The sequence below is a fragment of the Emys orbicularis genome, chromosome 25 (assembly GCF_028017835.1).
Source record: "Emys orbicularis isolate rEmyOrb1 chromosome 25, rEmyOrb1.hap1, whole genome shotgun sequence".
Classification (NCBI taxonomy): domain Eukaryota; kingdom Metazoa; phylum Chordata; order Testudines; family Emydidae; genus Emys; species Emys orbicularis.
Genome location: NC_088707.1, coordinates 2508645 through 2534952, shown reverse-complemented (window position 1 = coordinate 2534952; position 26308 = coordinate 2508645). Strand labels below are relative to the sequence as shown.

The 26308-nt window shown below is 38.3% G+C and overlaps 1 protein-coding gene across 1 annotated transcript; it reads right to left on the bottom strand.

The window, feature by feature from the left end:
• Positions 1-9788: 9788 nt before the first annotated feature.
• On the bottom strand, positions 9789-24954 carry LOC135894430 (keratin, type I cytoskeletal 23-like). The gene is made up of 8 exons (XM_065422510.1): positions 24538-24954; positions 20633-20715; positions 18924-19080; positions 15722-15883; positions 15490-15615; positions 12662-12882; positions 11296-11327; positions 9789-9892 (listed from the first exon to the last, which is right to left on the bottom strand). Exons 1-8 carry the CDS (start codon positions 24952-24954, stop codon positions 9789-9791), a joined length of 1302 nt encoding a protein of 433 aa, XP_065278582.1.
• Between the last annotated feature and the right edge of the window lie 1354 nt (positions 24955-26308).

Sequence of the window (26308 nt, the reverse complement as noted above, 5' to 3'; positions counted from 1 at the left end):
AGTGTTGAAAGCAAGACACTAAAAGTAATTCTTCCACTCTACTCAACACTGATAAGGCCTCAACTGGAGTACTGTGTCTAGTTCTGGGCACTATGCTTTGGGAAAGTCCAGAGGAGAGCAACTAAATGATTAAAAGTCTAGAAAACATGATCCCTGAGGAAAGACTGAAAAAATTGGGTTTGTTCAGTTTAGACTGAGAACAGAAGACTGAATGGGATATGATGACAGTCTTCATTACATAAAAGGTTGTTATAAAGAAGAGTTGACCAGTATATGCTGGCTAGCATATATTTATATATGTCATTAATAATATGTATTATCCGTACCATATGCATATTAGTAGGCATGAAGCACAAATAGCATTAAGCACATCATAGCAGTTATATAGCCTAAATTGGCTATACCTTTACTATAATCCTGTTCACTTATGTTAAATATTCCACAGCACCTTGCATTAGTAGAAATAAGCCTTTACTTAAGTAGATAGGAAACCTGTCAGGATCAGGACATATGAGTATTTTACCATAGCAACGGGTTATTATCACAAGCCAATACTGGAATATCCCAAAAGAAGACAACAAGATATATGATTGTTCTACTCTTGTACAAACCCGGAAGTTGCCTTCACAGACCAGTACCTGGAATGGTAGTTGTGACGGGTTTGATCACAGAAAACCCCTTGGGAACTGCCAACTGATGTGCTGAGACTACCCCTGCCCCAGCTTTCCCTTCCAGCTTGGGACTTCAGAGCCCTGCCTTGTTTGAGCCAGACACACTAGCCTGCTGCAAACACAGGTCCAAGTCTGAAACACGTCCCCCAAAAGCTGCAGGCTTAACTGAAAACAGCTTAAGAAATGTTCCTGTCTCCGACACCCAGATGCCCAGTTCCCAATGGGGTCCAAACCCCAAATAAATCCATTTTACCCTGTATAAAGCTTATACAAGGTAAACTCATAAATTGTTTGCCTTCTATAACACTGATAGAGAGATATGCTCAGCTGTTTGCCCCCCCTCCCCAGGTATTAATACATACTCTGGGTTAATTAATAAATAAAAAGTGATTTTATTAAATACAAAAAATAGGATTTAAGTGGTTCCAAGTAATAACAGACAGAACAAAATGAATTACCAAACAAAATAAAATAAAACACGCAAGTCTATGTCTAATACAGTAAGAAAATTATTACAGATGAAATCTCACCCTCAGATGTTTCAATAAGCTTCTATCACAGACTGGACGTCTTCCAGTCTGGGCACAATCCTTTCCCCTGGTACAGCTCTTGTTCCAGCTCAGGTGGTAGCTCGGAGATTTCTCATTATTGCAGCCCCCTTTGTTCTGTTCCCCCACTTATATATCTTTTGCATAAGGCGGGAATCCTTTGTCCCTCTCTGGGTTCCCACCCCTCCTTCTAAATGGAAAAGCACCAGGTTAAAGATAGATTCTAGTTCAGGTGACATGATCACATGTCACTGTAAGACTTCATTACCCACTTGCCAGCATACATGTATACAGAAGACTTACAAATAAAACAGAGCCATCTACAGTCAATTGTCCTGGTTAATGGGAGTCATCAATTCCAAACCACCATTAATGGCCCACACGTTGCATAATTACAATAGGCCCTCAGAGTTATATTTCATATTTCTAGTTTCAGATACAAGAATGATACATTCATACAAATAGTATGAACACATTCAGTAGATTACAAGCTTTGTAATGATACCTTACAAGAGATCTTTTGCATGAAGCATATTCCAGCTACATTATATTCACACTCATTAGCATATTTCCATAAAATCATATAGGGTGCAACATCACAGTAGTATCCAAAACAAAGATAAGGAAAGTAACAGAACAATAAGTTAAGGAAATGTGACAAACTGATAGTTTGAATTTTAGTGACCTGTAAAGAGATGTGTAACTTGTAAAATCATCCTATAAATATTACCAACTGAAATGGATATGTTTGGGAGCATAGCTTCTGCATAAGATGAATGTAACAAAGCTGCACAAGACAGTTTCCTGGAAGCTGGTATTGTATAGAACCTTTTTCCTGTACTATATTGTTATTGGCTTATAGCAATAAACCTGACATTGGTTAATTGGTCTCTTGTGTATATTTAATAACCAAAGTGTGGTCAAACAATTGATTAAGCAATTTTTCAACAATGGTGATAAATTGTTCTCCTTATCCACTGTGGACAGGATAAGAAGTAATGGGCTGTGTGAGCTATTTTCCTGATGACCCACAAAAGGTAAAGAAGTGGATTGGCCAAACTATTTATCCAAGATGTTATTGATTTGGCAGCACTGACTGGGCCATTGCAAAACCAGTTTACAGAGCTCTCCTGTGATACAACACTGGAACTAAATTTCTCTAGTCAGAAACTCAGCAGATGTTGATTGTCTCTGAAAGAGAAATTAATTAATTTTAGTTGCAGAAGTTGAAAGTTCTTATACCATTTTCCTGTTTGCATCTCTGTGAATGAAGTTTCTCTTAGATGGTGATGATAAAAGCAAAGTATCATAATCATCTGTTGATTGAAAATTACTTAAGACTGTGTGTTTCCCTATTCAACATTTTGTTGAAGATCTTTCATCAGCACAACAGGCTTTAAACTAAATGGTGTGGATTAACACCAACCCTCCCCAAAGTTGTTGCTGTTTTGTTTCTAAAAGCCAACCTCAGCCAATTTTACCACTAACTGACAAATTCTGAAAAGATACTGTAGCTTCTTTTTGGCCAGAGTGCTTAGCCAATATGTGGGACCTTGCCAGGTTGTTTCCATTAGGAGGAGAAACTGATGATATGAGTCTGGTATTTTTTTTGGTGCAATTTTATTTATTTGCAAAGAATGTTCACAAAGTTCTATTTCCGTGAACACAGTTATAATCAACGGGAGATAGTTTCCTTGCTCACAATTTCCCAGCCTGCCTTTCCAGCGAGTGCTGTGCCCCAAAGAACTCTTTCTCTGCTCCCTCTCAAGGCCGTGTTCTCCACTGCTTCTCTTGCTTTGAAACGAGAGTAGTTCAAAGCACACTGGGGAACTGTTAGTGCCCAGCAGCAGGGTCCACATAGACACTTAGTTCACGGCAGGCTACTACAGGGTAGATTTACACCTCAGTTTGCTTCACACTAAATGTTCATGTAGACAAGGCCTCACACTCACAGATGCAGCTGCAACCAATCAGTCTTCCAGCCCCCGCATTTCCAGTCTGACCCCAGGGAGACCCTCAGCCCACATGGCTTAGCTTCTTCTCAGGCCTTGCTGTGCTTCCAAGGCCTTGGGCAGTGGCTTCTATTGTTTCATCTCTTACTACATGTGATGGGATTTACAGACCCTACATAGAGACTAAGGAAGTGAAAGAGCAGTACTAGGCCAAGAAGGCCCTGCCCATCAGCAGCTGCAGAGCATGCTCCAGTTGGAGGATCTGCTCAAAGTCAAAAGGGAATTCTGACAGTCTAGCAATGAGGAGAGAGAAGGAAAGGCTGCTTGAAGGGAGAAAGCCAGTTTGCAGCTTCTGGGGACAGAGAGATTCACAGAAGAGGGGTCTGTCACTGTTGGTAACACCCCAGCTGGGAGGGTAGGCCTTGGCCCTTTCCCCCGTCGCTTCCTGCTGAGAGACGATAGCTGAACTTTGGGAAGAGAACTGGGGAATACTTATTTGACCAACTGAGCTGCTGAAATTGATTGGGAATTCCCTGCTAGGGTGGAGGTGGGGGCTGTCACCATGTCCCAAACTGAAAAGAGAGCGAGGGGGTAGGAAGCAGCCCAGGGAAGGCTGATCAGGTGCACGAGGAAGAGGTTTCTGGCATTAAAACATGCGCTCTCCTTTATTAATTGTCTTTCTCTTCCTCCTATCTCTGCCCACTTCATTTCTTTCTCTTTACTACTCCTCTTTTCTTTCCCACCATTCTCTTCTCTTTCTCCCCTGACCATTTTGCTCTCAACCTGGTGCATTTGTAGTAATAGTTATTTCTGAGTCTAAAGGCAAATGGGAACATTAACAATAGTGTTTATTATGAGAAATTTAACTGCAGAAGCAGGCTACAGTTCAAACCACTAAAAGGGATTGAGAGTAAGTCAACCAATCAATGAAAATTCAAGTTAGATATATTACTTTATCAGAATAACTCTCATTGGGTGATTGGTGATCCTGAAGGTGGAACATTGTTTCCTAGCAACTTCTGAAAGGTTACAATTAAACCTTTTGTGGGTGTTAATATACTACATGCTTCCGTCTTTTTCTCTCCCTCCCAGTAAGTTTCACTCCTGAATATTCTGTAAAAACAGGCTACAGATTCATATACAGCAACTACTTTCAGGGAAAGGAGCTGCACGGGCTGAGTGGTTTGTGTCGAGTGAAATAAGGTGTTCACAGAAACATTCAGAGATTATTTAATTTCCTGAAGAAATTTTACATGTGTGACTGAAGTTAAATATATTTTAGAAGGCAATGAGGATGACTCATGCAGGTGTGTGCTAACATGTGCGTGCCATTTAGTATTACTCATCTATTTACTAACCAACCCGCTGAAGTGCAAGAAAGGGGACACGCCTCTCCTTAGTCCTGTATTCATGCAAATCTTTGTGTGTAAAGTATGCTTTTCCTTTATTGTAAAGAGATAAAACAAAAACTGGCTGACTTCGGGAATTGATAATGGGGTATAGAACCTTTAATCTCAGCCTTTGATAGTTGCCCAGGTTGATCGTGTACAAAAGTCATGGCTCTCTGCTGCCTGTTAGTGGCCTGTGTGAAATGAGTTGCTGATCTCAGTCCACTTCTTAGGTTGGACTTTTGTATACTGAAGAACTTCACTGATGCAGTCTTGAATAGACTCCCTATGTAAATGTGCATTTAGGGGAGAAGGGGTTCCTTGTTCAATATTGCAACGTATCTCTTGGCAGTTCCTCTTCCACCTTTCTAAATCTCAGCATGGGAGAAGGTTTCTCTCTCTCTCTCTCTCTCTCTAAATATATGCTAAGGTGGTTCTTGCACAATGAGAAATGGTGCAGGAAAAAGCTTCATAGGAAATAAGAGGCTATTTATAGTGTAGTTAAGACCAAATCACACATATGGGTAGGGAACCCTTTGAGCAGAAACAGCAAACATGGTGGCTATTTGTTTTTCCTCTGAATTAGGAATCGAGCACCATGTGTTTCATATCGATTAGTATGTCACATATGGAGTGTAGCTGACATGCAACAAGAAAATGGCTATTTTATTATGCTATGTTTTATCCTTCTTTATCTGCTCTTTGCTGTAACACTATCTCTGATGTACCATGGTTCCCAGTCACCTGAAACCCTGTTAAAATTATTCTTACAATAAGCAGGGGGTTGGACTAGATGACCTCCTGAGGTCCCTTCCAACCCTGATATTCTATGATTCTATGATTCCAATAATGACACTTCATACACTGATGTGGCATGGAGTGGGGCAGCTGAGATATGTAACAATGCCAGCTCTGTAGCAATTTCCTATATATTTTACAGCAAGCTAGCATGTAATACAAAGATAATGTTCAGGTCTAATCGTCACCAAGTTATATAATTTTCAACTGCTGTAAATTAAATATTTGTACTGTGAGGTGAGGGGAGAAGAGAACTTGGAACACATCTCCACCCTGTAAGCAAATTATTTCCAACATCTATGTTAGTCCAAATAGTGCATCCTCAAAATGCCACGTCTCTATCTAATGCTCAGAATGATTATTACTCATGCCAGCTGTGACCAAGAAGTACAGTGTATTGAAGTAAATTAAGCACAGAGCAAGTCCCCTGCTCAATGACAACTGCAGGAAGCAATAATCCATGTAGTTTATATGGGCAGCTCTTCCTCTGAACATATAGACGAGGATGTGTTGTTCAGAGTTCTGTACTCTAAATTATCCAAGATAACAAAAGTCCAGATCAGTTGTATAAAATTGCTTTTTTGTAAAAGTAAGCAGAAGTTAGAGACAAAGATTAGCATAAATTGAATGTTTAAGTTAAAAGAATTGTGATAAGAGGTCTTCAGAGCCCCTGGTAAAGTCATGGGCTGGCATAATAATGAGCTGAAAGATTCTAGAAACGGGAGGAAATATTTGTGGTTGGAATCACCAAATGCAGTGCTGCAAGTGAAAGTCTGCACCACAGACAGAAGAGGCTGCCTTTTCTACCTTTGCTGTTCTTTTGAGACAGGGCCGGACTTCAGTGACAACAATAACAGCTTAGGCCATCTTAATTAACCTTTTCTCTTTTTCTTCCAAAAAAAGACAGTAAATACCTGTTTTAATACCATCTAAAAGAATGTCAAGCAGTGTTTTTTCTCTATAAAAGACTATGAAGCTAAAGGGAAAGGACGCTTGGACTGAGTCAGGGAATGAAGGAGGTTCACAAACATTTTAATTAGTATTTTGTTGTTGTTGTTTTTAACATCTATGGGTTTCTGCATGCCACATATGAGGTATGGGTATCAAAACCAAGTATTTTCCTTTTGGGACTTGTCCAAATCACTCCAACCCACTTGTTTTATATATATATTCATCACTAGAGGCCTCCACATGACTTCTTAAATCAGCCACTTGTGGTGTAATTAGGACATTATTTTACAGGAAGAAATCCATGCTGGGACTTGAACATGGCTAAGAAAGCAGCTGCTTCCAGTTGAAGCAAATGTATTTTGTCACGGTAGTCTTATATATATTACTCATGTTTTTTACATCTTAAACATCTGTTCACACTATCCAGTAGACAAAAGGATTAAGGACTCTTACATCTAAATGTAAAGTGCTGTGAGGATTACCTTCATAATCTCAAACATTACATAAAAAGTGTTGAGTTTAAAGTACAAATATATTGCAATGATTTTGTAAGCAGCAAGAACAGCTATTATGTAGTCTGCAATTGTTTACGTATCACTGTGCACATTAGAAGCTGAATTACTGAGAAAGTGAATGTTTACCAGTGGATTAGTCATTCCTTACTCTTTTTGGTAAGTGCCATGGTAGCCTTTAACTTCCAGATAGCAAAACCTCTAGAGATCAAAAGAAGAGACCTTTGTTAATACCTTATTTAAGGGTACCTCCAACAGAGCAGCAAACTCACCCCAGTATTGCACTGTGCAGCTCGTGCGCCTAAATAGCAGCAAGAGATCTGGGTTTCATTCCTAGCTCTGCCACTGGCCTATTATATGACATTGGACAAGTCATTTCACCTCTCTGTGCCTCACTTTACCCATCAGTCAAATGAAGATAATAATATTTTGTTGTTCCTCCATTTGCCTCACCTTGAGATATATGGATGAAAATCACTATTTAAATTATTTTTTTAAATGTCTACAAGTTTTGTAGACTAAAGCTTGTGATTCCTTGGTTCTTGTTGGAGATTCCGGTGGTGCAAGGGGTGCTTAAAGCCACCACAGGCAGGTATCTAAGTATTCCCCCAGTGCAAGGGAATCCTTTGATAGCACAGAGCTGGCATAGCCACCTACTCCCCCATCCTTGACATAAGGGTTGGGAGGGTAACTATGGGACCAATTCAGCCAGTATTATTTAGAGCAGACTTTAGGATTGGGGGAGTGGAAAGGTAGTTTAAAAGAATCCAAAATTTTTGTTTAGAGTCAGCCACGTACATTCCAGCCCAGGTGCTTTAAGTAACAGGTCTGGCTGGTTGGAGCTGCTGAGCACTAAGGAATACAACTTCAATTAGTCTAGAGCCACCAATCCAGTATTACCCAATTTAGACAAAACATTAAGTAATTTGTTTAAGGCCCTTGGGATTCTTTCTGCAACCAGGTGTAGGGGAGATCACTAACTTGTCCTAACATGCCAGTAAGAAAGGGTTGGGTCATGGGGGTTGGATTTAGTGCATTTTAGAAGTACATTTTTCCTGAGTCTTTGAGACTTTCACCCTCTTTTGTGATCCTTGTTTCAGTGCAGACTAAGCAACAGAATATATGTGCAAACCCATTAAAGCTAAGGATGAGCAGGTATGAAGGAACACAATGTAATTTTCTCCCATTGACATAAGACTGGTCAGACCAGAACTGTTTTGTCTGGTGTGCATGTGTGCTGGGGAGTGCAAATCACATGCAGTTGCTCATGCTTCTCCATGCTGTCTCTCTTCTGTTGCTTCATTTTCCAGTCCTCCCTGGCTGAATATCCACTTGTGTTGATTCTGTTTGCCAGAGTCTCTATTTATTATACTTCACTGTCATTTGTCCCATCACTGTCAGGATTTTCTCCTGATTTGGTGAATGTGCTGATGTGAAATGTAGGGAGGAACTGCAAGCCTTGGCCACAGAGATTGTTGGCCTGAATTTCAGACATGCTGAGCATCCAGAACTGCTATTGACTTTCGCTGCAATTCAGATTGTTCATTGTATCTGAAATTCAGGCGCTCTTTCTCCTCGTTACTAGAGTTTGTTGAGAATTAATTTTTTCCTGCAACATTTTTTATGAGAATGAAAAATGTTTTCATTGAAATTTTTCTTCAACATTTTTATGATTTTTATTGAGGGAAAAAATGAAAACCTCAAAACGGAAAATGTTTCAGTTTTTGGCAACCAAACACCCAAAATGTTCAGTTCTCAGTTGAAATTTTTTCGATGACCTCCACAAATTTTCATTGAAATCAAACATGTCCCATGTAAATTTCTGTTTTGATTTTTAAAAAGCCATTTTTCATTTAAAAAAATTTCAAATTAAAATTTTTTAACCAGTTCAGCTCACTTGTTCATGAACTCCTAAAATAATATGATTAACCTTGGTTCTATTCTTTGATATGTCAATAGACACCTATTTATCTGTCTATGTTCTTATACAGCACTCATCAACATGGGATATGAGCTTCTGTTAGGAAGGCAAACAGTCAAGTGATGGGTTGGATTAATCAGATCACAGAGAAAATTTGGGAATTCAAAGATGGAGGCTGAAGGATGTATCTGGACAAACTCACTCTAAACTATAGATGAAAAAGAGGAATTTAATTATATGGACTGATGGAAGGAGGGTTTTACAGGCAGATTTCTCTACAGTTGGTCTTCAAGAGAAAACACACATTTCCAGAATGGGCATTTCATTAAAATATACTTTAAAATAATGCTAAAAGTAATATATTTAAAACCTGACATTTAAAAAGTTGTACACAGGAAATGCCTAATATACCTTGTTTATATACTTGGCAAGTGTAGGATTTTGTGCACAGTGTCAACCCTTTTCTTTGATTATTATGATGATTGATGATGATGTTACCATCCAGCTTCACACTTGCCCAAGACACACGAGGTTTTCAGGCCTCTTGGATCTGCCGCCCTCTAGTTTTTTAATGTAAAAAAACAACTAACAGCGAAAGTATTTGAATAGAGTTTATTACAGACAATGAGATTTATTGTAAAAGATAAAAGGTAATTGAGACTGACAGCGAAGGTGGAAAATTATTAAATACACATTCAGTTACAGTCAGTTTGGAAAACAATATGTCAATTATAGAAGGAGGTTCGCATACTCATGGCCCTGGTGAGAAATGCATACCACATTCAGTACCAACATTCCCGAATCATTTTCATTACCTAGCTTTTCTTCCATGTCTTGATGGGAAAAGAATTTTTCTTTAAAAAAAGATAATACCATCTAGCGCTTATCTAACACTTTTCATCTGTGGATCTCAAAGTGCTTTACAAAAAGAAGGTATTATTATGCTGATTTTCCACAGAGAGAAATTGAAGCACAGAGCATGAAAGATTTGCCCCAAGGCCACATATTAGGGCATGGGTAGAGCCAGGGCCTCGTATGTGCCTTGCTTCACATCTGCTGGTCGATTTCATTTATGGTGGAGGACACCACCTGCCCATTCACACTGTCCTGCGTGATTGTTTTGAGCTTTTGACTGGTCATTCCAGCATGTTCTGAAGGGAAGTAAATAAGAGATTTATTAGGCACGAGGAGTATTGAAAAGAAACCAAGCAGGGGAAAGTTTGCTTTTGTACATAGTTTATGGGCTAGATCCACAGATATGGTAAATTGTCATAGTTCTCTTGAAGTAATTGGAGCTATTCTGATTTATATCAGCTGAAAATTTAATGCTATATGTTCGTTGGCCCTGACCTGACATAGCCATGAAGAGATTTTCTGGGGTAGTATAGTTCATAAATAGGTTTATGGTACGTCATGTGAATGGTGAAATGTTTCTGTTTGAGCTGCTAGTCAAAAGCTCTGTATGTTTCACCTTTGGCTTGACATGGCAACATTCTTATGCTGTATGTTTAAATTGGTATTGAAGCAGGGTACAAACTGATTTCCAGTCTCTAATGCCGGGTTCTGACCCTGCTAGGGCTAAATTGTCAGTTGTAGCTTCCAGTTTTTCACTGTCACTTTGTGGGCACAGCTATTTGCTCTTGCAAAAATTAGTATGCCCCTTTTATGCAAAACAAACACAACCACTCGGTGCTTGCATATTAAGTTTTGGGCACCAATTCACAAAGGCAGATTTTTTCCATACGCAGAATGGAGTGATGATAGACACATCCAGATAGTTCACCTTTAGGTTATCACATAAATAAAGATTCTTGCCCACGTCTCTAGTCAAAGTGTCTTAATGTGTCTAAAAGAAATATGTGAAAAAGACAAAATTTTGTCTATAGATATGTGAGACAGCACTGACTTGCAGCTGGCACAAACAGCCCAAACTTACTGGCTCAGCCAAAGGGGATGCTACTTTTTAGCTTGCCTTGTGGAGCTGCTGTTCCTCTTATGGACCATGAGGGCCTGAGCTAGAGTCTTAGCTGGGGATGATGTATTTCAGTAACTGGGGAAGTCTGTACCAAGGAATGGCTACAAGCTGGTGGACACGGCAGCATACACTGAGGATGTATGCTGCAACAAAAAGGTGTGATTGCAGCTCAGGTAGACTTACCCATGCTATCTTTAATCTAGCTAGGACAGCTAAAAATAACAGTGACTCTGCAGCAGGACTGGTTTCATTGCGAGCTCTTACAAGTGCACCCAATCCACTTGGGTATGTATTCATATTCCTAGCCCACATCTAGCTTCACTATTATTTTTAGCTGGGCTAGTTAGATTAAAGATAGTACAGGTATGCCTACCTGAGCTGTAATCACACCTTCTATTGCAGTGTAGTCAAACTGAGTGAAATTCACCCCTGCATAAGACATATATGCACCAGTTAAACCATATCAAAATGTGGCTTAAGTGGGACTTAAATTGTGCATAAGCTTTCCATAGGAATAAAATTCACCCAACGTGAATGTGATTAGTATTTACTATAGAGAACAAAATAAGGAGTTTTTACCTTTAGTGCTTGATTCAAAGTTTTTTGTTATTCTGTAAAGATAATAAAATGATGGTAAAATAAATGAATATTCTCAGTTCAAGTATCCATTCATATATCCATCAATGGTATTTCTAATGTGACCATCACGCGAATATCTAAAGGGCAAAAACAAAAACTGACCACATGTATTTTTTATCATGAGGGATTTTGCTCTTCATTACTCTTGGGTCCAGCCATTTCTACTTTGAATGCCCTCCTTTGTTTTTTACTGTTGTTGCTTTTGAGGAAAAGTGTATCTTTCATCATGTCCTATAAATGGTTAGTGTTGGGCCCATTGTGGTTTCTGATAAGGAGTTCAATATTTAGGAGGAGAGTGCTCTCTGGGAGTTTCAGCAGCAGAGCTGTAAATTACTACTAATTACTAATAATCTTCCTCCATCTGGTTTGTTAATTCCCAGGTCTCATGTGTTTGAAGCAAGTTGTGAATTTTAATTGACAGAACAAAGAACTGTGAGCTAAGAGGTTTCCGAATGCAGAGATTCATAGAGTCAAAGAGTGGATAGACTAGATAATTCATTAGTGAGGGGCAAAACTTCAGAGATGCAGTATGGAGGCAATTGTGAATTTGGACGATTATCCAAAGCCTATCCAAACATATCTCCATTCTTCTTTTTAGACAGCAAATTGGGCTGGAAATAAAAAAATAACTAAGCGTTTTAGTGAAATATCCATCTTTTCCTGAGTCCAACTGAATCACACACAGTGTAAGAACATAGTAACAATTTTGTTTTAGATAAATTTTAGTTAAATTTATAAATATATGTAAACATAAACAAATTAACTAAATTATCACAGCCCCGAAGAATCTAGCCTAGGTGTTACACAGTACGTAGCACATTCCGTTATAAGACTTTGAGATGCTTCAGTTAGTACAGGGTGAATTCTAGCTTTGTGTAATGCATTTCTCTTGTCTGTGTCTTGATTTCCTTACCTATAAAATAGAGTTAATTAAATGTACTTTCCTTACATGGGTATTGTGAATTTATTTTTTTTATATATTTCTAAAGTTCTCTGAGAGCCTTGGATGAAAGTTACTATACAAATACAAAATATTATAATAATTCAAGTATCCCAATTACTAGACACAAGAGCAATACATTCAGATATTTGTTAAATAAATGTAGTTAATCAAAATAATATCGATGCAAGTTTCACTGTGCAGTAAGTGTCTCATGGATTTTATTATGGTCCATACACATAAAAATACCAATGTTTACTACCATCTTCATGGTGCCCACAAATACTGATTAAACATAAATAAATAAGTTACATAAACATAAGGACTCCCCTCTCCTCTACCCAAATTAGGCTAGCTTTGTCTTACCCATCAGCATTTCCCTCCAGGAGCTGACGATAAGTGGAAATCTCCTTTTCCAGGCGGGTTTTGATCCCAAGGAGGATCTTATACTGATTGTTCTGGCACTTGATGTCTTGGCGGAGTTGACTCAGCTCTTCCTCGCAGTTACAGATGGATTGTTGTATATTCTGGAGCTGAAATGTATAGTGAGCCTGGGTCTCGGCCAAGGTACCTTTGAGGGCATATTTCTGAAAGAGCAGAAAATACTAGTATCATTATTTATGAGGTGGCTACAGTGTATACTGTACAAAAATACCAGAAGGCATGGTCCCTAACCGGAAGAGCTTCCAAATGTAAGGCTCTAGTCCTTCAAATATTTAAGTTACATGCATGATTACTCATGTAAGTAATCCCATTGAAATCAGTAGGATTACTCACATGAATAAAGTTTTGTATGTGCCTAATTGCAGGAATGGAGCCTAAATCATCCCATCCCTGTTCTCCATTCTCAAAGGGTAACCGAGTCAGTCTTTAAGGAAATCTTGGAACGGCCTTTTGATCCCACCTGACTTGAATTCTGACAATCTCCATAATTATTCACAATCCTCACAAAAAGGTACAAAAATGAATTTTCGCATTGTTGACTAATATATGCTGGCTAGCATATCTATCTATCTATCTATCTATCTATCTATCTATCTATCTATCTATCTATCTATCTATCTATCTATCTATTAAACAACAATAACATTAAGCACAAATATTGTAATAGTGATACACCCTAAATTGGCCTATACAGTAATCCTGTTACCATAATCTAAGTATACCATAACTCTTGGCGTTTGATTAGGTAGGCAGTTGGCACAAACAGAAAGGAAACTTGCAAAATCAAGGTATATTTGTTCTCTGTCTTAGTACATACTAGGGAAGTACCTTCATGGACCAATACCTGGAATACTAGTAGCCAAAAAAAAAAAAAAAATAAGATAAGGAAGGGATAGAACAAGAAGTTAGAGAACTGAGACAAACTGATGGATTGGATTTTAGTGATCTGTAAAGAGATGTGTAACTTGTAAAATCATCATATACATGATACCAGCTGAAAAGTGTAAAGTGGAGAGCACACCATCTATGTAAGATGAATGTAACATCGCTACATAGGATGGCTCTTTGGAGCCGGGTATCATATAAAACAGGGGTAGGCAACCTATGGCACGTGTGCCGAAGGCGGCACGCGAGCTGATTTTCAGTGGCACACTGCCCGGGTCCTGGCCAACAGTCCGGGGGGCTCTGCATTTTAATTTAATTTTAAATGAAGCTTCTTAAACATTTTAAAAACCTTATTTACTTTACATACAACAATTGTTTAGTTATATATTATAGACTTATAGAAAGAGACTTTCTAAAAACGTTAAAATGTATTACTGGCACACGAAACCTTAAATTAGAGTGAATAAATGAAGACTTGGCACACTACTTCTGAAAGGTTGCCGACCCCTGATATAGAACCTTTTTCCTGTACATATTAATAAACCCAACTGACATTGGTTATTTGGTCTCTAGAGTATATTTCATAATAAATCAAAGTGTGGTCAAACAATTGATTATTCTATTTATCAACAGCAGTAATGTAGTAATAATACTTAGCACTTTTCTGGCCTGATTCACCACTGTGGTGCTTCCCTTTTACAACAATATAGCTCCTGTTTTAAACAGAATTACACTGGCATAAAACTGCATTCATACTGCATTCAATCAGGCCCTTCTCAGACATTAGCTATCATAATCAATCTGAAATTGGTATCCACAAGGGCTAAGTAAACATAAATAAATCTCAAGTTAAATTTTAGAAATATTTCCTCTTTCTGGATATAACTTTTTAATATGATCTTCAAAGGTCACATTTCTTTTTTCTTAATAACCTCTGCAAAAGTTATTAACATAACAGTGACATATCCAGAATTTTTTTTTAGAAAGGTGAAATGTTAAGGTTATATTTGCAGCTCAATTATGATAATTCCTCTATGACTCTCTTTGTTTTTACAATGGTCTAAAATGAAAAGGAAACAATAGGTTGACACCAAATGTGCATTTTATGATGTAATTAACTTTTTCTAAATTTAAAGATTATATCTGGGGTGTTAGCAAATCACAAAGGATACTTTTGATTAGTTTAAAAAAGGGAGGCAAATATACATGTTACTATACAATGGCATATCAGAATTTTTCTAACCTTAGATTACTGACTTTGGAAGTTACGGATTTCCTCTCTCTGGAGTTGCAAAATACACCTTTATATTTTGTAAATGAGACATTTCTTCGAGCATTTTGTCAGTTTTCCTCTTATTATACAGTGTTACTCCAAGCTCTCATGGACACAGGAGCTTTAATCTCTGGGAAATCTGAGGAATTCTTAAGATTTTCAGCCAATATTCTTCCTAGTGTGTGTGACTGTTGGTAGTAGGATTTCACATATCATATTATGATTTTCCAAACCTGACATTTGGACCACTAGGCAAACTCCTCAGCCTTCCCCCTTCCCCCACTGGAGCACCTTACTGGCTGGCTTCCAGGTCATCTCACTCATTTCCTCCTGTTTCCTCCATGTGCAGTCACAAGAAGGGAAGTATCTAATGAATTTTCTACATGGTGGCGGTATAACAGCCTTCTTTGCAAGTGTCCATGAGTTTAAATATAGACAAAAAGGGTCAAATTCTGCTTTCATTTATATATAACTCCACGGAAGTCAATGTAGTTCATGGGTGTGAATGAGGGCAGAATTTGGATGAAGGTATGTGTTCCTGGAGAACTTACTGGATAAAAAGTGACCTGCCATTGATTTCCCCAGAAGATACCTTGCTAAATTGTGCCTGCAACTCAATCTCCAAGGCCTGAAAAGTCCGCCTCAGGTTCTTGATTTCACTTTCATTGTTCTGTATTTCTTCTGGACTGATATTTGCCGCAGGGGACACAGTTGCAGTCTGTGGAGCAAAAGTAATTGAAAAGTTGACTGATACTGGTCAATCTTTTATGCAAATAGGGCTCTGTGAAATCAGCAGAAGGAAGTTTGATGTACTCCTTTGTTACCTGCTCTTTGTACCAGACCTCTAGGCCTTGGTGGTTCTTTTCAATAATGGCTTCATAATCCTTTCTTATCCCTGCTAAAATCTTGGCCAAATCTTCTTTCGGCACTGCATTCACTTGCACATTGACCTTGAAATCCTTTGATGAATGATGCTCCCCCATATCCTATTCATATTAGCAGAGAAGAGAAAATAAGTAGACACATTTATGAAAATGATGACAAAGAATTGCCCATTCTCACCTTGTCCCCTTCGTTCCTATTTTCAGTAAGTAGCACTAAAAGACTAGTCTCATTATAGTGAATTAATTGTTATACACACAGTTAACAACTGCTTATCTCACACTAGTTTGACCTGGATAATCTTAAAACACACTGTGATTTAATTTAAAAAGAGCAATCTATTTAAATTATTTTTTTTAAAAGATTATTACTTTACACTTCCTGCAGAAAGACTCTCACCTACGTATGCTTTGTGGTCTCTTAACTTCTTAGTAAAAGCTTGTATTTTCATACCGCTTCTCTGTTCAGCCAGGAAAGTGCACTGCCTGCACTGACTCTTCATTTATAATAAGGGAACACATACATATCTGGGTTTTAGCATTTACTCATCTGACTGTTTATTTCAGATTCCAGACCCAACATTTTGGAACACTGTTTTATCATATGACAATGTGAGTAAATTACTGTGCAGAATCAGCTGCAACAAAGACAATCATGGAAGCTCCCAAACCATTAGGGAGTTCCGACTGGCTGGAAAGGAAGTTGATTTTATTCCTATTGCAAAATTCCATAATGGAAAAGTTCACTTCCTAAAAATGTACATGATTTTTGTTTGTCTACAGCACAATATATATTTAATCTGCAAAATATACTACAAAACATCAGGGCAGGTGTGGAACCCTCTATGTAATAAGAATTCTGTGGGGTTTCTTTACAATGTAGATACCAGATCCAATCAGTTTTACCTCACTAGTCTCACACCCATACCAGTCAAAAGATTAAACTCTTATAAGGGCTGCCTCATTCCAACCTACAATCCCCTCCCCCACTTTCTTGCTTTGTAGACATACTTAACAAAGAACCTAGGGCTGGAAGTATGCCTCCATAGACAAGCTGTTCTTTCTGATATCTATATACCAATACTTTTGAGCTGTGGTTATCCCCTCTCGGTTGCTGGGCTTCTGTTCACCAGAGACTGGTGCAGACAGTCTGCAAGCCCTATTGACTGCTCTTTTTAAAATTAATATTCTGTTGGTGAAAGATGTTCTACTGACGATCCTGGAGACTGAAGTCCTCTATATCCACAAAACAGGTACAGCATGGACAAGAGCAGTGCAAAGCAACTTCCCCCAGGTCATCCACTAACATGACTCCATGACATGACTTTAAACTGGAAAGACCACCTCTTGGGTGATAAAATAGTTTGTTCTCCACTTGAGATGAATGATTTTCCAAATAAATTCAGTTGTTCTTATGGGTCTGCAAATTAGTCTGGCCACAATAAGAGCCAGTATATATCTTTATCTAAAATGTGACTCAAACCAGTGCTCAAAACTTTTTTGGGAGGTTCAGTAAAGTTTGATTAAATATTGTGGGTAGGTAATGTCATGGTGTATCTGACGTGGCCAAAACCAGCAGCCTGCTTCTGCTCCTGATGACTTCAGTGCATGTAGGACTGGGTCAGAGAACTCAACAAAAAACGCAAAAAAACTTGTTTTCATACTATTTCTAGAAGCAAGACACTTGAAAGAAGTATTGCCACATTTGGATGTTTATCTGAATGGAACTTGAAACCATCCAGATTCATTCAACTCTAATTGTAATTTCACCTTTCAGAGCATACATAGTATTTATGAAACTATAGCCAAGTTTACAGGAGAAGATTATAAAAATTCAGTGTAATTACTAGAGGAGCAGTCAAATTAAAACATATAATTACTGTGTAAACAACATAATTATAGCACAAGTCAAACAGGTTTGGTAAAATTCTCTTCAATGTAGCGTAATCTCATGTTTTAAATACCATTTCCAAAAGCGCCCCCAGAAAAAGCAACACTCCAAGATATGATACTACAGCATTTGAAATGCAGATTAACTGGACATAGTAACGTCCTTCTTGGTTGTCCTGCTTCCAAAAATTGCTATAATATAGCTTATTAATATTTCTGGGTACACAAGTGAGTCAGCCAGTGGAAGTCTGATCTTTTACCATCTTCCCTTTGGATTTCTGTTCCACTTTTTAAAAGACGATGATCACTGAGCAGGATACTTGGTACCTAGGTACTACAATGGATAACAACTAAGGACAACAATACAGCAGTCAGAATGAAAATGTCATGTTGTCAAGCAGTGGCACAGTGCTGTGTGGACGTAGCAACATATACCGCACAACAACAAAGTGAGAATTCAGAGTAGTAAGGTTTAATTGTCAAGGCTTAAGTACACTAAGTACTGTCTATTTAGCTATGTTTAAAGCTTTGGAAAAGTAATTAGTTTTTACTTTGGAGGGATTTGTGCAAACATTTTCTTCAATTTTGATCTGTCTGTATTCATTCTTGCCCAAGTCTCTTTCAAACTTTCATTCTGAACTTTGGGTTCAGATGAAACCAAAATCTCAAAGCAAACCTCAGAACTGACATATCCAGAGTATGAGGGTAAATCTGGGGGCGAACACACCAGTAACAATCATTTCATACCTTAGGAAACACAATATATAATCTGAACAATTTCACCACATTGCTAGTATCTGCTTTGCTGATCATAAACATGAATGATGCTGTATCAGCTAATGATAATAATTATCTCAGTGGTTTTCATCTGCAATCACTGCACAAATATTATCTAATTATTTCTCACACTATTCCTGTAAGATAGGCACGTTTTATTATCTTTGTTTTACAGGTGGGGTAAATGAGAGGCAAACGGGCAAAATGAACTTTCCAAGGACATACAGTGAGTTATTGTCATATCTGGGATTAGAATTAAAGAGGTCCAATCCTAATCCACTAGATCATGTATAATGCAAACTGTGGGTTGGACTAAACTCTCATTGAAGTCAATGGAAAGACTCTCATTGACTTCAGTGGGAGCACAAGTGGGCCTTGAATTATCTGCCTCATTTATAGGATGTAGATATTACACAAACTGCTCCATTCATTAGCAAAACTGTATTAGTTAGGATTTTAGGGTCTAGATTTCTCCTACCTTCTCATGGTCTTTCTTCCTGAGGATCTGCTCTTCCTGGATGCCTTCAATCTCCATTTCCAGATCTGTCGTGACAATGGTCAGGTTGTCAAGTTCCTTACGCAGGTTCTCAACACTGATTTGCATTCCCTGCCTGAGAGACTGCTCCGCCTCATATCTTTACCAGGAAAAAGTAGGCAAAACATGCATGCTGAGAACAGGTGAATGCATGAGTTCTCTATGAATAGCATCAAAGAAAAGCAAATGCTCGGGCAAATCACAAGAAAGTCGGCTCTTTTAAAAACATATTCTTTGCTATTTCTTAGAAATCCTTTAAAATGAAATGTCACCATACCACTCCCATATATGATAAAGGGAAATGAACAAGATAGCAGTTTCTTAATTTTCTTGTTTATGACTAGCACAGCTCTAGAAATAGGGGTTTCAAAACTAAAAAAAAATTGCTATAAGGGATTTTAAAACAGCAGCTAGAATTTAATGTCTCCTGCAGTTTGCCCCAGAGTGATTGCCATACAAGCCAGGTGAAATCACTGTGTGTAAAAATTGCTTAAAAACTAGCTAGTAATATCCTTTAAAACTCTTCAAGTTAGCCACATTTAGGAAGTTGACACCTCCTGGGCAAAAAACCCCCAGACAAAAACAACACTTGAAACTGGTACTGCAGTTACTTTCAGTTCTGAAACGGCCTTTGATTCTCTGATTGCTCCCCAATCTCAAATATAAGAGAAACCAAAATCTCTTCCTCGCTATAATTTTTGTGGGGTCAACTAATGTTTCCTCCAACTAATTCACCAGACTCTCTTCAGAATGCGATAATCACACAGAAATCCTATACAGAACAACATTCCCTTCCATTTAAGAAGCTTCACAGTTCCAATTTTTAGTGGTTCTGTTCAATGAAATATCTTGGTAACCAGTAATGAAGTGAAAGGAAGCACAGAGAATGTATGGGATAGTGACTTGGGGTTTTGAGTCTTAAAAGAAAAAAGTCATTTAAAAAAAATATTGCCTTACAGTGCTAGGCCACTTAAGTGACTGAGCGTCTTTTGCTGAATGCAGGAGTCTGTTCAGGGTCCATCAGGAACTAGCCTACAATAATGTAAATTCCCCTCATGTGCATACACTTGCCTGGAAGTTTGCAATTCAAATTAAACCATTCAGGTTTCTTAGACTTTCCTGAAAAAAGTCTCTTAATACTATGTATTGCCCACTGAGATGGCACACTAGTGGTTCATCAGGAACTGATTCAGTTACTGTGGCAACCCCACTGTGGAGACCAGCAAAAGGGAGTGAGGGAGAGGGGCATGCTCGGTGTCCGGAAGAATGAACTGAAGACCACAGGAGACAGAATAATTTGGTTGAATTGGGGGAGAGGATGAGGTGCAGACCAGAGTTAATTTATATTCAGCCTTACCGTCTATACATACTTTTTGTGATAAGAATTAAACACCTGCAGTAAAACTTGTTCTTCAGGCCCTGATCTACGATTCATAAACAGAGTCAATCGTGATTGTTCAGCAATCATTTGTAATTTTAACATTAAGTTCTCATTCTTCTCTCTATTATTTTTGCTTTACATTCATTTTATTGATCAGATGTCACCAAAGAACTTCACCAGAAACAAGTTTTATTATATTATCATGGACAAAGCCTGGATTTATTTCCTTTCACCCTTCTTACAAATATGAAGAAGCCAAGAAAGAACTTACTTGAGACTCAAATCTTCAGATGCTATTTTAGCATTATCAATATGCAGAAAAATACTGGCATTGGTGATCTTGCCATCCTCAATCTGTAAACCACAGATAGAGAGTTAAGTTCCCACAGATATGCCATATAGTGGATGTCTTTCGCTATTCTGCCATTCCTATTGTTTGAAGTGTGAATGGATTTAGAGTAAAATTTTCAAATGCACCTTAGTGACTTGGGCCCAGATCCTCAAAGGTATTTAGATGTATGTAACTCCTTAGGAACCTAAGCCCCACTCTCAAAAGTGACGTAGGTGTTTAGGAACCTAAGTCTCACTAAATGTCATCTCTTGCCCATGTTAAAACTACCAGCAATGTGAAATTAGTTAGTGACAATTCCAATGGTGGCTTTTGTGATGTGGAAGGCTGCTCTAAAAGAACAGAAGTAAGTAAGAGCACTAGCTCATTTTACAGAAGATACTGGGCAAGCCATCAAAAGGTAATGGCTTTCAGTCTCCACCAACCTGGGATAGGTTTGAATGTGAATGTCAAAGGCTCAGTATTCCATTCCAAATCCTTAAAAGCAATCCAGTTCTCTTCAAACCATTAATTTAATATGTAATTAGCATGAACTAAGAACTGTGACATATCAAGTCTTTTACTAATTAAGGGGGAGGAGGAGAAAAGAGGTAATCACAGGGAAATTTCTCACTTCAGCCTTCTCTAAACACTTAGATGGCAATAAAAGGTGAAAATATTCCTAAAATCAGAAATATCTTTATCCAGTGGTTTTTCAAATAAAACTTTCTGCACCTAGTCAGCAAGAAACCAGGAAAAATAAAACATGACAAGAATATCTTGAAGTGCTCCAAGTTGACTTTTGAATGGAAAAATCAAGGTGTCCTTGGAATGCATTAATCAATCAATAATACAGAATACACAGTACATTCCTGGCCACAGCACATTTCAGGTTTTGCCCTAAAACATAATGAAGGCCAGCTGAGAAGTACAATAATATCCTAAATGTTTGGCAGCCTGGGGTTTGTTATTGCTGGCAGGGAAAAGAAATAAAGATAATAATTGACCCCATTTCCTGAGCATTATAGAATATACTGTGGAAGAGCATAATTGAGAGCCAATCTGAAAGCTGCATTAGTGTCTTGAGTTCTGTAACCATTTTATAATATAGCAAATCAACAATAAAAATAATGACATTGTAAGGGCCTTAGTGTAAAAGAGACTCTGTCCATGGCATCTAAAAGGCAAAGAAGTGAAGGACTTAATCTGAAATATACTAAGTAGGATTGACTGTCACTGCACTGTGGACTGCTGAAGAATGCCAATTAGAATGCTAGTTGCTGCTGATTTTGGAATGTGGACATCTATCTGCTTAGAACTAGAATGAGCCTTTCCATTTGTTTTACATGACCACAAAACCGCTATAATTTAACAACTTTCCATCCCTAATGCCAACACTAAACCCTATTGTTTGAGGCTGTAAAGGTAGATTTAACAAAGCACTAGATAATATGCTGAAAGGCCTGTATCATTTGTACCATATGCACTGAGGTGGGAGCTGTTAGCTTAGGAAACTGCAAATGCCAGGTTTTATTGTAAGGAGGGATCTTGATTTTGAAGAGCTAAAATAGCAGTAAAGTCCTCAACTGTGAGGCATGGTCAGGCAGTAAATATTTGCAAGCTGTAGTCTAATACCATAACCATTTTACTGCTCTGTGGATGGATGATGGATATTCATACAAGCTCTTTTTGGACATATTCCACATTCAATCAGCAAATATGGGCACTTTGACTAATACATGATTAATTCATTATGATTAATAAATATTTATTTCATTGTCATTCACAATGGTGGCAATGATGAGGTTAGCTGGAGTTCCTTCCAAAATAAATGAAAATTCTGGATTAAAGCTGTCCGAGGTGCCCACTGTAAATAGCCATCTGATATCCCACCTCCTCGATGAATGGTATATAACATAATACATACTAATAAAATAATACACACTTGGTCTAAGAGGCTTGATGCTAGAAACTACTGGATAACCCACCTTACCTGTGAATGGTAGATACAAGAGTTATATTGGTGGTACAGTGCTTCCCTCACTTAGAGCTTTATCCTGATCAGTCCTATGATTTGGGTCTTTTCATCTTTCTGAATCTCTCTTTCTTTCTTAAGAAAGGTTCTGGCATGGGTGAATTCTGTAGGTCTGGATTTTCCCCCTGAATCAGAACTTCTCTGGGCTCTCATACAAGATGTGAGAAAATCTGTTTAGCTGGAGACCAAGTATTTATCTCTGGTTTAGAGATTTTTTTTTCTTTTAAAATGAATTCACTGCTGAACTGACCAGGCCTGGAGACTGATGACCTGTTTTTATCCTCAGAGCAGGCCAAGGCAGCAGTAGAACTAGCTTTCCTTATGCATTGCCTGGGGCCAGTGTCCCTCATCTTCTGCCTGAAGGGAACACCTTTAGCAGTCAGAAAGAAGTTTTATCCATGTTTATTCAATCCCAGGCCTCCCTACCGTAAGTCAGCAAAGGTGCCAGTTAATGCCAATGTCCAGATATCTCTGGAAAAAAGTTCTCAAGGTCATAAGAAATCCTAAACAGCCCCATTCCAACAAAAAGTGTCATTTAAAAACTAAAAACATAGCATTGTGGAGTAGCTTTGCTTCTTGCCTTATATGGTCATGTAAAGTTAATTGTTCTGATTAGTCACAGGATGATTACTGAGTTAATTAGATTTTATTATGTATGCAGATTAATATTATTCTTACATTTTTAGATACATGAGTTTGAAAGACGTATTGTTGAGCGCTAATATGATATAGTGGTGGGAACCATAAATTCACTTTTTAGTTACAGTGAAAACATGCCAAAGAGTATTTGTCAGTGCTGTTTTCATAATTAGAATGGACATTTCATTTTTCTTTTTTATTTGGATATGATCATTATATGTCCCTCCTTCACCACCACAGAAATCAGTGAATGAAATACAAAGGTACCTCTAAGAATAGCCTGTGTGAATGTGTATTTCTACTCATTCCATTACAAATGTGTTGTGAGGTCTTCTATGTTTCTGGTATTTCCTGAGGCATTGCAAAACCTATCCCCTTCAAAAGTGCTATATTGGGAATGTTGGAGTGACATCATTTTTGCATGTGATTTCAGGAGTGATTTCATTACTTGGCTCTAGGTATCTTTGGTATAGCCAAAGCCTGCTGCAAGGAACTGCTAGATAGGAGGAAGAACAATTGTAGGTAATGGTTTCTATATGGCATCTGCTGACTGACTCATATTTCTAGACTACACACAAGACTTTTATGGTTTTTCGGTATAAAACCTACAAGATTTGGATTATTTGGAAGATTTGTAGTATCTTTGTCAGTGCTCTTAAGGGGCATTCATGAATGACTTTTGCAGATTTTCTGAACTTTTAACCCCCCAGTCTCCTATTTTCCACAATAGGCCAGCTCTTCCCCTCACTCCAGTAGTCCTAGGGAGTCCAATTGGCCTTTCTCCCCCTTTGAAGTAAGGCAGTCTCTTCACTTTTCCTGCTTTACAGGTTTCCTTTGTGTGATTTACCACACTGGACATTCAATGAGAACATGTTATGCAAGAAATCGCAGATCAGTCCACAACTTCAAAAGAACATTTGACAATATTTTAATTTCTATATATCACAGACATCTACAGACTCTGACACCTCTCTTTCCTTCCACCCTTTCCTATCCCCCTCCGCCTCCTTGAGTGCACAATGGACTTTTATGCACAGCTCTGGTAACCACTTTCATTAATGTTTCTAATATTTTATTTATGCTTCTGTAAAGTAGGGCTGTCCGCCTGAAGGAGTACCCAGATTTTATAGAGGGGGGATGCAGAATGGCATAGCCAAATGCAGCTCTGACTTACCTGTCCTTGCATGTCAGTGATGTTTTGCTCATATTGGTTGAAGTCACGCTTCTTTTCATGAGACCTCTTCTTGTGCCACTCCAAGATACAGCTTTCCAGCTGAGCATTAGCTGCTTCCAGAGAACGTACCTTCTCCAGATAAGCAGCCAAACGGTCATTCAGGTTTTGCATGGTCTGTTTCTCATTCCCGCCCAGAAAGATGCTATCCCCATGGCTCTTGCCAAAGGCTCCCCAAGATACCCCCACTCCAGAGGCCATCCAGAGAGGCCTGGTGGAGGAAATGGAGACAGATGTGCCAATGGCCCCTCCATGTGCACTTGAAGGTCTGTAGGAGCTTCCTAGCAGAGCCAAATCACACCCTGCACTACCCCTGTGGGATCCAGAAGAAAATTGGAAACGGCCTTGGCTGGAGCTCATGATCACATCTATTAGGGATCTAACACAACGTTTGACTTACTAGCACCGACTGAGCAGTTTCTCAACCTTCCCTAAGCTTTTTTATGCCTTTCCCTGTGGGAGTTCCCTTACGTGAATGACTGTAGCAACAGGATTGTGTCATCATTAAATATGTGTTTCCTCTTGGTCAATTCTGAGCCATTTATGAGTCTGCACACACTGTTGTTATTTGGAACAACAACTGCATACCATGTTCAATTATTTTTCTTCTTTTCCCCCCTTCTTATTATTATAACAGTAAGGTGTGGCTAGCAGCAGTAGGTGTGGAGCAGGATCAGCTCTGCCTCAGTCTAATCTCACAGTAAATATGTTGTGTTTTCCCGTCTACAGTGCGAAGAGCTTCTTGAATTACACAGAGTACTAAAGGTCAGAACAGGATTGGGTTTCCCACGTGTTTTTTTAATAAACAGACCTTTTTAATATATATAAATGTCAGTATTTTTATAACAAGCTTTAGAATTTTAACTGCATGTTAAACACCACTTCCTATGAAGCTGTTATGAATGCTTCAAAGAACAAAAAAAGGATAGATCCTCAAGTAATATAAATGAATGAAGCTAGGCCGGTTAACATCAGCTGGAGATCTGGCCCCATGTTGCTAACTGCTTTGCTGCTACATTCCACTTGTTCTTTCATTCTGCGCGGGACTAACGGAGAAAGGCCTAATTTCCACTTAAATCGGAACCTAGTATAGCAGGTAGTGATGGGAAAATGTAAAAAGTTTGGAGTTTGAGTTTGTATAAGAGACACCCAAAAAGTCAAACGCTTCTCTGAACCTACTCAAAATTTGCCTGGAAATCTTGTCAGAATGGGCTCTCAAGACATTCCAGTTATTTCCCAAGTCTGGATAGGCTAGAAATAGTGCAATAACAGTTTTCCCATAATTTCAGCCTGAGCTGAACCCAGAATTGCAAAGGCAGCGTGAAAATACAAAATAGTGGGGTTTGGCAGTGGCATTGAAGGGAAGGTGACCGATCATTTGACATTCAAAGAGGTTTGCTTTAGTTTGGATCCAGTTCTAGAAATGGGCAAATGTTCCGGGGGCAGAAGATTTTACTTATTTTACAAATTGGTACATTGGTCAGCACTGGAAGTACATTTTCTTACCGAATTTGTATGTTAAGCAGCAGTAACATGGTTATAGAATATATACTAGCTGCAGTTTCAGTAGAAATGGCTTCATAAATATTGTAGGATTAAAAAATAAATTTCCCTTGTAACATTTTGGAAGCATACGGTTTGTTTTGGATGTATGTCACTAATTATTTGTGTGATTTGGAGTGATATTTATTAAGTTCTATGTGGAATTGGTTTT